The sequence below is a fragment of the Podarcis tiliguerta genome, assembly GCF_965153285.1.
Source record: "Podarcis tiliguerta genome assembly, chromosome: 3".
Lineage (NCBI taxonomy): Eukaryota > Metazoa > Chordata > Lepidosauria > Squamata > Lacertidae > Podarcis > Podarcis tiliguerta.
In genome coordinates, this window is record NC_139536.1 from 54,788,139 (window position 1) to 54,800,840 (window position 12,702).

The 12,702-nt window shown below is 40.0% G+C and overlaps 1 protein-coding gene and 1 long non-coding RNA gene across 19 annotated transcripts in view; one reads left to right on the plus strand and one right to left on the minus strand.

The window, feature by feature from the left end:
• The window catches only part of LOC310675051, a 101,440-nt gene that overhangs the window by 29,970 nt on the left and 58,768 nt on the right, over window positions 1-12,702 (plus strand). The gene's annotated exons all lie outside the window — the stretch shown is intronic.
• Window positions 1-12,702, minus strand: part of ESR1 (estrogen receptor 1) — a 204,086-nt gene that overhangs the window by 13,090 nt on the left and 178,294 nt on the right. For all 14 annotated transcript variants that reach the window (XM_083434998.1, XM_083434996.1, XM_083434991.1 and 11 more), the window contains 2 exons: window positions 11,414-11,552; window positions 1,176-1,309 (listed from right to left, as the gene is read on the minus strand). In XM_083434998.1, the coding sequence (XP_083291124.1) occupies window positions 1,176-1,309; window positions 11,414-11,552 (273 nt within the window). The remainder of the gene's footprint in view (window positions 1-1,175; window positions 1,310-11,413; window positions 11,553-12,702) is intronic.

Below are 12,702 nucleotides of genomic sequence, written 5' to 3' on the forward strand. Positions count from 1 at the left end.
CTTGCCTCAAGCTTTTGTGAACCCTAGGAAATACTTTTCTGCACTGCTTGCTTATTTCTTTGGCTTCCCTGTGGATCTCCAAAATGCTGGGAGGGTGGATTAGCAATCTCACACTGTCCAGAGCCTTTCAAATATCTATTGAACCTGGGCAGCTGCCCAAACAGTATCTTATAAGAAGATGCAACAGAAAAAATGGATTATTACCACATCTACTGGGGAATATCTGGAGGGAAGTTTGGATATCAAAAAGATTATGAAATTTTATTGATGTTAACAAACTTTATCTTACTGTACATGCTGATTAACACTGGAACAAGCTTCCAATTGCATATGTAACCCCCCCCCCAAAAAAAAGGGGCAAGCATATGTCCATGAGTGGAAGATGTGGGTAGGGTTTGCTTGCAGCTCTGAAATTCAATCATTGTGCTGCATGCTAGCATTAAGCTCCTTGTTACTGCCTGAACAACTTTAGCACAAATGTGGGTCCATTAAAATTTGTAGTGTTGGTGGGAGAGGGGTGCACCCTCACCAACTCTACTGTACATACACAGACACACACCTCACACACACACATACACATGGGCACATACGTTCCCCCCCTACATGCCACGCATTACACAAATATGACTGAATGGAGAAGGAACAAATTTTACCTCCCTTGCCCAACCTATTCAATTAAACACAGTGGAGGGGATGTGGCAAATGGAAGACACCGTCTTTCCTCTCTCTCATACAGCACATGCACATACCCATCACTCTTTTCTTCTCTCTCTCCCCTCCAACCCACTCTTCTTTTACCTTCCCATCCACCTAATTTTCCTATTCATTTTGCCCTTTACCAGGGTATACATCAGGTATTGTGGTGCTGGTGTCTGTCGGCCAAATATAGATGCTAACTGTGTGAATGTAATTGTAATTAGCATGTCCAGTTTAAAGAGCAGGCATGGATTGGCAAGCAGTACTGAGATTATAACACATGGTTAGATTAATACTATTACTCTCTACAATTAGGATAACTATGATGCCCCACAATTTAAACACACACACACACACACACACACACACACAGAGTTTCATTTTTACTTTTTACTTATAACTGTATGGCAACAAGAACAGAAGTAACAACACTGCATTTGAAATTAGAGCTGACCCCTTAACAGGCATATCTCACTTACCAGAATTGAGTAGGACAATGGATTTAAGGCACACAAATTCTTCCCCCTGGACGTTCATCATTCGAAAGCGGGAAGATGTGGCCAGCAGCATGTCAAATATTTCCAAAAAACCTTCAACACATTTTCCTTGATTCCTGCAAGAAAAGAACAGAATCTGAGTTATGCACGTGTGTTTCTGTGTGATTAGCACTCAAAAGGGAGAGTTGAGACGTCAACTGAATCTGAGTGTAGAACATGTGAGCTGGAGAAAAAACCAATTGGGGCCCAAGGGTCAGAGATGAAAATTGGCCCAAGAAAGACAATAGATCTGTACAAGTGAAGGGAATCAACAACCCACAGGCAACCAGTGATGAGGGCCTACCAGATGAAGAATTCAAAGATTTTATATTTGTAGTGGCTGGAGTCCTAGAAGTGCAGGAAGTGCTACTATTATAGCTGCATAAAACTGAAGGAGCACTAAATCCTAAACCACTTCAATTGCATGCAATCCCTTACTTTTAAGGGTAAAGTACTAAATACAATTCATAGAAACCAAAGAAAGTAATACACGCTTATACACAAACTTCAGAATCATTCTTTCCTCTCATCACTTGGAAAGCAGCTTATTTCTTCATCAGACATTATCCAGATGCTATAATCTAGTTGTCAAATAAAATATGGGTTGTTACCCATATCAAATAACACAGCCTGACCTAAATGCGTGATTTTCTTTCAAACATTTAATTCTTGGGAAAGAGATCATAAACAGGATGCCAATAAGCTTTTATTCTAGTAAGTCATAAAAGTATATAATTTTTTTAAAAAACCATTTAACAGTGGGTTCCTATACAGATTTTCTCAGAAACTGAGTTCATTGGGTATATAATTACAGCCTGAATTATCTTTTTAGTTATTCTTTATTAAATTTCTGTACTGTCCTTTTTATCTGAAGATCACAGGGCAGTGATCATCTTCATCTGAAGATCACAGGGCACAAAAATACACAGCATAATAACAATCACAGGGCACAAAAATACACAGCATAATAACAAACTAAAACAGAAACTCAGTTTAAAAAGCCATAGATTGTTTAATTAGCCAAAGGCCTGGGAAAATAGGAACATTTTTGCATGTTTTTAATATGGTGTTTAGTATAAGTAATGAGCATCCATAAGGCACTGCATCTTTTAAAAACTGGGCCTTTGGTTTTAAATTCAATACTACCTGAAAACTACAGAAAATGCCTGTTTTATTTAAACATCTCTAGGAGGCTGTATGTTTTATAATAATTTAATTCCTTGCCAAAAGGGTAGTATATACAGGAGGGAAATTGTGTGACCTGAAAATCTGAGAGAAGTCTTTCTACCTGAATTCCTTCACACCCACTGAGTTAATTGAGTTTGAATTGCTGCCACTAGGCTGGAAATTTCATTTTTGTTCTAACTCATAACACTGTAATATGGGTTAGGCAAAAAGGCAAAGAAGTTCAGTCCATGCCAAAGAGCAGGATCCAATACTGTATTCTCAAATATTTCCGAGATTTGTATTAATTCAAGCTTGCAATAATGTGATCTTTCTCTAATTGTTTTCTAAGTGCTGCTGTATTGAATTTTTGATATATGAGGAATTGTGATTTTGAGCTGCAATTATTTCTGCATGCAACCAAGAGCAGTTGCTATAGGGTGTCTGCTAAATTGAGTTAAATGATTGATAGATAGATGATAGAGGATAGATAGGGGCTGACCGTTCCATAAATATATTGCAATTGTATATGTACCAGCAGGAAAGCCACTAATAATAATATAATTGAAGCCTCCATCTATACAAATAACAGTGACTACATTTCTATGATCAATTAGAGATTCCTTCCATTCTGCACATAAATACTATTCTTACAGTACATGACTTGAGCTACCTAATAGCTAAGAACATGTATGCTAGAGGCGAGCTAGTGAATGTACTGCACAGGGCAGAAGGTTGCATTTGGCTTGCAAAAAGACTGAAATTGTCATATTGACTGATTAGCTGGGATAAAGCGTTAAGATTAACAGTCACTTAAAAAAGAACTACAGCTACCAGTGTAATGGGGTGGGAAGAAGGGGAGACAGAGGGATTTACATGTTCCAATATAATTCAGTCGTTTTGTTTTAATTGCCAGCTGTTGACTGTTCAATCCTGCTTCAGAAACACCTGTGTGGATTTTGGCTTGGCAACAATCATTATATAAACAGACAGCTATGGGTCCCACCCACCTGAAGTATCTTCCGACACTGCCCTATGATCTAAGCCATAAAATCTTAATAAGAAAATCTTATTCCCCAATAAAATCTTAATAAGGAAAATGAGCTAAGAACAGAAGTATAAAAGTGGATGAGTACACTTGAGTAATATATCCAACCACAAACCCCAGCAAATTTTATTGATAGCATTACTTCATATGACTTGAATCAATACATTTCTGAAGATATTCCTTCACCAGTGCCATTTGGTCATGGACACAAGGTCCTGGGTGCAATTAGATTGCATGAAATTTATGGATGACTCCCCCTCACACACACCATGCCTTGTGAGGAGAACTGACAAGGAGAGGCTGCTCAACACACACATGTGGAGCTCTATCTGCACACCTACAGCAGGCTTCTCTCTTGAGCCCTTCCTCCCTACGCATGGACAGCACAATGACAGGCTTGCACAATTCTAATTCTGTGCAGCACAATGGCTGAAGGGGATCTCGTGCCTTCTGAATATCTACAGCAGGCATGTCCAAAGTCCGTCCCGGGGGCCTAATCCTGCCCGCCGGTGGGGGGTTTAATCCGGACCCTGTGGCAGTTTATTTCGTGGGGTAAAATCCTAAAAGAAGCTCAACAACTTCAATCCTCTTTGAAAAAAGAGGAGCTACAGGATTGGGGTAAACATGCTTAGCCTGAGGGTCACATTCCCTTCTGGGCAATCTTTCAAGGGCCACATGCCAGCAGTGTAGGAGGACAGAGGTAAAAGTGCGCAGAGCACAAAAGTGAATTTTCCCTTTGATCAGTGGGCTACTTTTAACACACACTCTCATTCACCCCATTCTCCCTTCATTCACCTAGCAAAAAATACTTGGGGTGCCCAGTGGGGCCAGTGAGCAGTGGGGCCTGGGGAGAGTCCTACTGACCAGATGGAAAGGCATAGAGGGTCACTTTTGAACCCAGGCTTGAGGTTCCTGGCCTCTCATATATATGCATACATGCCTACCAAACTTGTCAAGCAAAGTGAATGCAGACAAAGTAACCACTGTGGGATGGCAAATCCCTTTGTCACATGCTCAGAGAGGTGGACATTTTGCCCAGTTTGGTGCCCTGAGACTTTTTGTTATATAAAAGTAAATGGAAGTATTTTAAGTGTGTGGTTGGAAAGGTTTTACCAAGAGTCTGCTTCCAAGAAGGGATGATTAAAAGCAATTATTTACGACTGCTGCTTAGCCTTCTAAGCGAATATCCAAATATGCAGTCAGCACTTCAGCAAAGAACATTTTTCAAAGACTGAGTCTGTAAAGTAAATCATCCTTTTGGAAGTGGTTTCCTCTGCTGAGGCACTGGTAAAAGGTTTCTATTTGAGTTCTCTGGTTGTAGCTTGTTCTAGAAATAGCAAAGAAATAGCTGCACAATATTATTCGAAGGATAGAGATCCTGTTTCATCTCTGTGTTAATGTGAGAAGTACCAAAATCCCCCCTCCTCTAAAATCAGTTCTAATGTTTTATGCTTATTTTTTCTCTACCATAGACTAAGACTCAGCTATGAAGTAATATTAGAATGACTCTAGTTGTAGAGATAGGGAAGAAGATTGATTGAGTTTGCATTTAAAAACGAATCTACCTAATTTGCACTTTCTAATATGCAAACCAAAACATAAGTCACCTTTTGAAATTCACACTTCTCTGAATTTTGCGGTGCAGTTTTCCAGCAAAGTAATGTTTATAAAAATGTACACACCAGGGTGAACCATGCACACAAATGCATATATTAGTGAAAATAACACACCAAAATGCATCACATTAGAAGAAACTGTTTTACAAAAATGAGCATTTTAAGCAAAAATGCATACAAAAACAGAAAAAAATTGCATTAAAATGCTGGTAAATTTTCAGAAGGACTTCTTTAAAAATACCAAACTGATGAGAAAATGTGGAGAACAAAGATTGAAAAAATGAGCAACAAATTGATATTCACTCATCTCTACATAGTAGTGTGTGGTTTTATCTTGATTCGCGCATTAAGAAGTAATAGTCTGGATTATTGTTGTTGTTCAGATATGAGGAGCTTCATTAATGCATATAATAACTCTATCTCCCACATTAACGATGTGCCATAGAGTTTTCAGCATCACAAAAAGGAAACAGAGTCTGACACTAAAATCCTATGCAACCTTTAAAAAGGTAAAGGACTCCTGACAGTTAAATCCAGCTGCAGACGACTCTGGGGTTGCAGTGCTCATCTCGCTTTACAGCCCGAGGGAGCTTGTGTTTGTCCAGAGACAGTTTTTCTGGGTCATGTGGCGAGCATGACTAAGCCTCTTCTGGCACAACAGAACACCGAAACCAGAGCAACGCATGGAAATGCCATTTACCTTCCTGCTGGAGCGGTACCTATTTATCTAATTGCACTTTTTGGAGTGTTTTCAAACTGCTAGGTTGGCAGGTGCTGGGACCGAGCAACAGGAGCTCACCCCATCGCGGGGATTCGAACCGCGACCTTCTGATCGGCAAGCCCAAGAGGCTCAGTGGTTTAGACCACAGTGCCACCCGCATCCCTATATGTAACCTTTACTAGAGTATAATTGCCATTGAATTCAGTAGAAAACAGAAATTTGTCTTACCATAAATTTCTGTTTGAATATGCTGCTGGAGAACATTCCTGATGGGGATGACACCTCCTACTGGAAGGACCAAGCAGGGTTCACTGAAGCCTCTTGCCTCCTTTCCAGAGGGAGGAGTCAACCCTCTCTCCAGACCAACCGGCAGAGCAGACAATTCCCTGGCCCCTAAACAATCATTCAAATGGAGCCGCATCCTTATCAAGAACGTCTACCAGCATCTGGCAAACTTACATACGAGCAAATATGCTTCAGCTTGTGCTAGGAGAAATTAATGGTGTAGCAAAAGCTAACAACTAAACTATCATTTGTTACTGATCTCCCAAATTCAAAGCTAAAACTCTATCCATGTGCCACCCTTGCTTTCATAGTGGATGTGAATATAAATCCATAGCACCAGGTTTAACTAACTGCTCTATTTTGTCTGTGATTATAGAACAACAAAATGCCTACTATTTAGTTTTACACATAAGAGACGCAGTTGACAGGAAAGGCAGTCTTATCAAATGGTTAAAGGAGTCTAGATGGCAGTTTATGCTCTGGCTGCATAATCTATCACTGTATCAGAATTGTGTGGGGGGAGAGTAAATTATGAGGTCTTTTGCATTATAGGATTTTATCTGGACTGTGTTGAGGAATGAATTCATAAGAAATGGGAGATAGCTTGATTTATTTCTGAGACAGCCTGAATTCAGTATAAAAACGAAACTTGAGCCCTCTCCATTCCTTTACACTCTCTCCCACCTACCCATCCTTGATCTCCGAGTAACCCCTTCCTTATAAACACTTCTGATGTGGCTAGTGATGGCAGTGGTGCACTAGTCAGAAGGCATGGGAAGGATGAAAGTGTGTCCCAAGGCCTGTGTCAATGGTCAGTATCACCTGGAGGCCCACAACCAGCTCCTCCTCTGCACCATTCATTTGCCACTCACTTTAGTTCAGAAAATGGTGTTGGTGAGAAGGGGATTCAGAAGACACCATTGCCCATTGAAGGTACCTTTCCCAAGAGGCTTTGGTTTTGGAACTACTGGCCTTTCCAACCACTGTCAGGGCTGGAGTTTCAGGTAGCTTATTGTAAGCGTCTTGCTTTACTCCCAGCAGGAAGGCTGAATAGAAGCATTCCAGAACATAACGTCTTAATGGCTTTACCAAGGTCTACGCTAATTGCCAGCAGCCTTTGGGAAAACAATAGTTCCTAAAGGCGACTAGGTTTTCTTTGAGCTGAGCAGTTTGAGACTCTGGAGCTCATATCCCAGCCCAGATCTGGTGGACCTCAATGTCATATCTTATACTGTTCTGGCCTTACTAATACAACTCACTTTACCACCATCCTCTCTTTCACACACATTCACACAAACTCACACATGGACAGGTAACACAACATGACTCGCCAACATACACCACAATTCCATCCCATACATAAAGTCTCATTAGTAAATATACACAGAACACAATGTAATAATCCACTCTCAAGGTCACCAGTACAGTGGCCATGCCATTCCAATCCAAATACACAGTAGATGGCATCTGAGCTGAAAACGGCAAAAGACACTTCTAGCCACAGAGATCATTTTGGCCTCTAATGACAATTATATATCAAGGAATACCCCAAGTTACGTACCTGCTCCTTATGGAGTGCAGCCCCATCCAGAACAAGCAATTGGTCTATCTTCCAGATATGGAGCCACATACCCTCAAAGCTTCTGTCTTCCCAAGATAATAGCTTAAGTCCACTGGCCTTCATCCAGAATACTCAACCTCTCCTGATTCAGGTGTTATGGAGAAATAGAGCTGTGTGTCTTCAGCATACTGATAACACCATGCCCCAAAACTCCTAATGACTGCCCCCAAATAGTACTGGAGACAAAATAGTGTCCTGTGGGAACTATTACAAGTGCCAAAGGGTGAGGTACACTCTCTCAATTCTGCTCTCTGAATACTGTGGTCAATAGTATCAAAAGCCACTGAAAACTACGAGTAAGAGGGCACATTCCCCCATCCACCTCTTGATAAAGGCCATTGTTCAGGGCCACCAAGACTGATTCAGTCCCCAATTAAAGCAGATATATGTCATTCAGGAACATTTGCAGCTGCTCCACCACAATAGCTGATGCCTTCCAATAGATTACTATCCTCTGACAGCCCTTCCATCAAATGACTGGCCTCTGTAATATAGGGTGTATATCCACTCTAAAGAAAGGCTGGCACAAATATGATGATCTAGCAGCCATCTCTATAACTGCTTCCACTTTCCCCAGCAGCTGCAATCACAAAAATGACTGCTAGATTACTGTATGTGTAGCCTGTTCCATGTTGCAATTTGTCTATGTCCTCATATACCTGCATATACTTTTGAATAGTGGAATTTAGCAGTGTGAATTAGGTCTCAGTAGTTCAAGCTATTTGGAGAGTGAAGTACAACAAAAACAGGTATGTAGAAGTGAAGCTAATTATTTCACAACACAATCATGTACATGTCTATTCAGACATGTCTATTCAGATGTCCCTTAAGTTTAATAGGGCTAAGTGTGTGTTGGATTGCAGCCTTATAAGCATTATTCATTCTGGGAAACGGAAATATTTATTTCTATATTTTAATGACTTGCTTGACATGGTGATTTTATGCATTTGGAATACTGTGTACGGTTCTGGTCGCCTCACCTCAAAAAGGATATAGCAGAGTTGGCAAAGCTTCAGAAAAGGGCAACTTACATAATCAAGGGGATGGAGCACCTTTCCTTTGAGGAAGGCATTTGGGATTTTTTTAGTTTAGAGAAAAGGAGAGTAAGAGGTGAAGTAATAGAAATTTATAAAACTATGCATGGCAGATATGGAGAAAAGGGTAGAGCAAACATTTCCACCTTCTCTCGTAACACCATAACACGTAGGCATCCAATGAAGCTGAATGTTGGATTTATCATGGAGGATAAAGGCTATCAACAATACAAGCCATGATGGGCATGTTCCACCTTCACTGTCCGAGTGGGTATGCTTCTGAATACCAGCTGCTGGGAATTGCAAGTGGGCAGAGCACAGCTGCACTCAGGTACTGTTACACTCAAGTGCTGCAGGCATCTGGCATCTGGTTGGCCGCTATGAGGTCAGGATGCTGGACTAGATGAGCCACTGGCAAGACCCAGCAGGGTCATCTTATGTTCTGTTTACCCAGGATTTCCCTGAACTTTAGTACCAGTCCCTGGTGCCCTTAGTTACTGAGTTGTTTATCCTGATAACTATTGATATTTATTGTGCATTGCAGGATTTAAAAGCAGTAAAGATATCTATTTAATAAACATCTCCCAGAGAAGTTCCTTTGACAATTTAAGCAGTAAAATTGTGCAACAGAATTGACTTTGTAAATCCCATTGAACTTAATAAAATGAACTTCAGAATAAACATAAACAGGATTGTGCTCTTAAAGACCACACATTATTCTGCTGTTCAGTGGAATTTGTGTAGTAATTCCAACCCAGAAATTATAATAAAAATAGTGGCTATCACTCTGTTAAGTCTTATATCCGGCATCTGAAAATGTCTTTATGCAGTGACTTAAAAGGAAAGGGGGGGGAGCTTTCTGCTCATTTACTGCCTTTTTATGAAACAAGGGAATTTCTTCCTGACTTCAGTTGGCAATTATTTGATGTGTTGAAAACATCTAAAATTTTATCTGAACTAGCCTGGTGAAAATGCTTCTGCACTTCATGACTATAGCCATTGAAAAATCATTTGCAGGGACCTTTATCATAAGTTTTGAAAGAACTGAAAAAGGTTCAACAGGGTAGGCAGGTGAAAAAGAAAAGCATGCCTGTTCTTTTGCATGACAAACTACACCGGTCGAAATTCCCTCTACTATGCAAGAAGCCCTGCCCTGTTTTGCATCTAGCCACCCTGCTCCTTAACCTTTTATCTTTTGTCTTGTTTTCTCTGCTGCTGTTCTTATTTTATTTGCTATTTTTGTTGTCATTTTATATTTACTCTGTACAGTTCCATTCATCAGCTTAGGCTCCTGCACCACTTCAGCTCCTCCGGGCCACAGTTATCCATTCAATGGTAACATTTCATTTGGATTTTTGCAATGTACTGTGAATAGAATCCCCTTTAAGGGATGTTTTGAAAGTGCACTGTCTGTGAACTGCTCGTATTCAATTCCTCATTCTTTTGAACATTGCTTGATAATAGAAATGGTACCTAATCCAAAAAAGAGACAGGAAAAACTGAAATAGTTATCGTTTTTTTAAAAAGTCCAATTCTACCTAACTTTCCACTGGAGTATGCGTTCTTACTGTATGCGTTGGCACTGCAAAAACTAATGAAACATTTTCTCTGCAAGGATGAGGGGTTATTATTTTTTCATTTAAATCTTAATAATAAAGGAACACCAATAAAGAAAGCAGGGGTTTGATTTTGCTACCCCTTGCACTACTCAAGAATGAATATGTAGGATGTCTGCTGTCCAAGCTGTCTCCCATTCCAGCTTACCATTTCAAGTTCCAAGGTGAATTGAGGAATAGCTATGAAATATCAAATGGTAAAGCTAAAACAGTTTTAACTGTGATTTAATAAAAGGTCAGGGGAATATTTCAAACACCAACATAAACACTAACAACAGCACTTGATTGACAACAATATTTTCCCATCCTGTTTCTCTGGCTGCTGCAATAATGGCAGCCACCAGAAACCAGGCCTCTGGCTCAATTCTAAAGGAAATATTTGTGTGCTGCAAAGAACCACCCTCAGCCTCTAAGAATGGAATAGCAATCTTTAGCCTATTTTAAAAAGAAAAACAGGCTATTTGGACTATTGGTTCATTTCTACTGTTGCTGCTTTTTCAAATTCATAGATAAAAGAAATATTGATCCCCAAACGGTTGCTTCTCTCTCAGCACTTTTCACACAGTTATTTGTTTGGAAGTATTTGCCAAAATTGCAGGAAAATCTCAGAACCTGCCAGATGTAAGCTTAACTAGAAGCAAGTCCTATATTTAAGTGACTAACTTTGTTTAGAAGAGACAGGGAAACAACATGTATGCTGCCCTGAGTTCTATATTGGGGAAAGAATGGGATATAAATGCAATAAACAAATAAATATCATTCTGGAGAAACTACTAAGCTCATCTCTCTCATTGTAATACTCTTGCAATATGGTTCAGCAAATACACACATAGCATGAAATCAGTTAAGTGGCATTTGTTGCTGGTATTGATCTGCATCCTGACTCCAGGCTTCATTGTGTAAATGTATAGAAACAATACTGTTAGTGTTCCAGTTTTAGGCTTGTCCTCTTCTGCGACTGGCATTTGGTATGAATGGCATGGTAGCAGGTCAGGCTGATACTAATAATATTGCATAGCATGACAGTTACAACAGTAAATAACAGAAATAAACAAACAAAGAACATGTAGACTGACCTGTCCAACAGCAGGTTAGGGGCAAACAATAGCTTTCCTGGATGCTCCATGGACCGCCACACTAAGCCAATCATCAGTATCTCAAGCCAGGCACATTCCAGGAGATGGACCTGATCATGGAGTGATAAATCCACAAACCCTAAAGAAGAAAATGAAGACCATTATGTGGCAATGTGAAAACAGTAGCTGGTGTGATACAGTGGTGGGGTCTGGGTGTAAGAGGCCTAACCCTGCTTGGCACAGAGTTCCCTAGAAAATGCTGCTACTATCCCTTACCTTTAACCTGTTTCACAGAATTGTGGTAGAAAAACAAGATAACCTCAGGCATGCTGCCCTTACAACCTCAAATGAAGGGTGGAACACAAACATGACAATAAAACCTTTCTTTAAATGCAAGTATACATATTGGAATAATTTGGGGGGGGGGATATTAGAGCTCCCTGGACCAGTTCAGATCAGAAACACTGAATCATAGCTAACTTTTTAAATAATAATATTCTTTCTTTCCCCCTTGTATTTGCTATTGGAATATCAATACAGTTGTTTAAAATGCATAATAGTAATTTGACAAGTTGATTTTCTGTGGTCTTGAAAACTCAGAATATAAAAATCACTACTTCTGTGGTAAAAAATCTTTGGCTTTCCTTCTTAAGCTACACATTTGGAATCTTCATGCACTATAAATCACACACCACTAACCTTCCATACCAAGGCTCCATGCATGTTTCGTGGCATGATTATGCTACATGGTACTCCCAATCCTCCCTCAACTTAAGCAAGGGTGTTGACACTTGGAGCATAGATAGTCCATCAACAGATGATAAAGAAAATATTATATGGAATCCTTGACTATTTTAATTCTAAGTCCTTTCACATTTCAGACCTCAATATTCTGCAATGAATTTACACTCCTTTTGCAATGTAGCTACATTCTGGCTACATTTTTAAACCACATCTTTGAAACCAGCATACTAAAATGTGTATTTCCAGTCTGTTTTGCGCTCTGGCCCATAGCCAGGGTGAGTACATTGATTGCTTCACCTGGAATTCTTGTTCATACCACCCAGGATAAATACAAACAAACAAAGGCACCTCAGACTTTTTATTTTATGAGATTACTCTTCCAATCAGAATGAATTTAATTTAGATAATGGGTGAAAAGCTGGCTAATCCTCCAGCCACCCCTCCCTCCACACAAAAATATAGATCCAACTCTGAACATCTGCCCCCCTGACTGCAACCTTGGTCTGTCCTATCACCTTTGGGTGCTAAAAGAGTAACTGAGACTG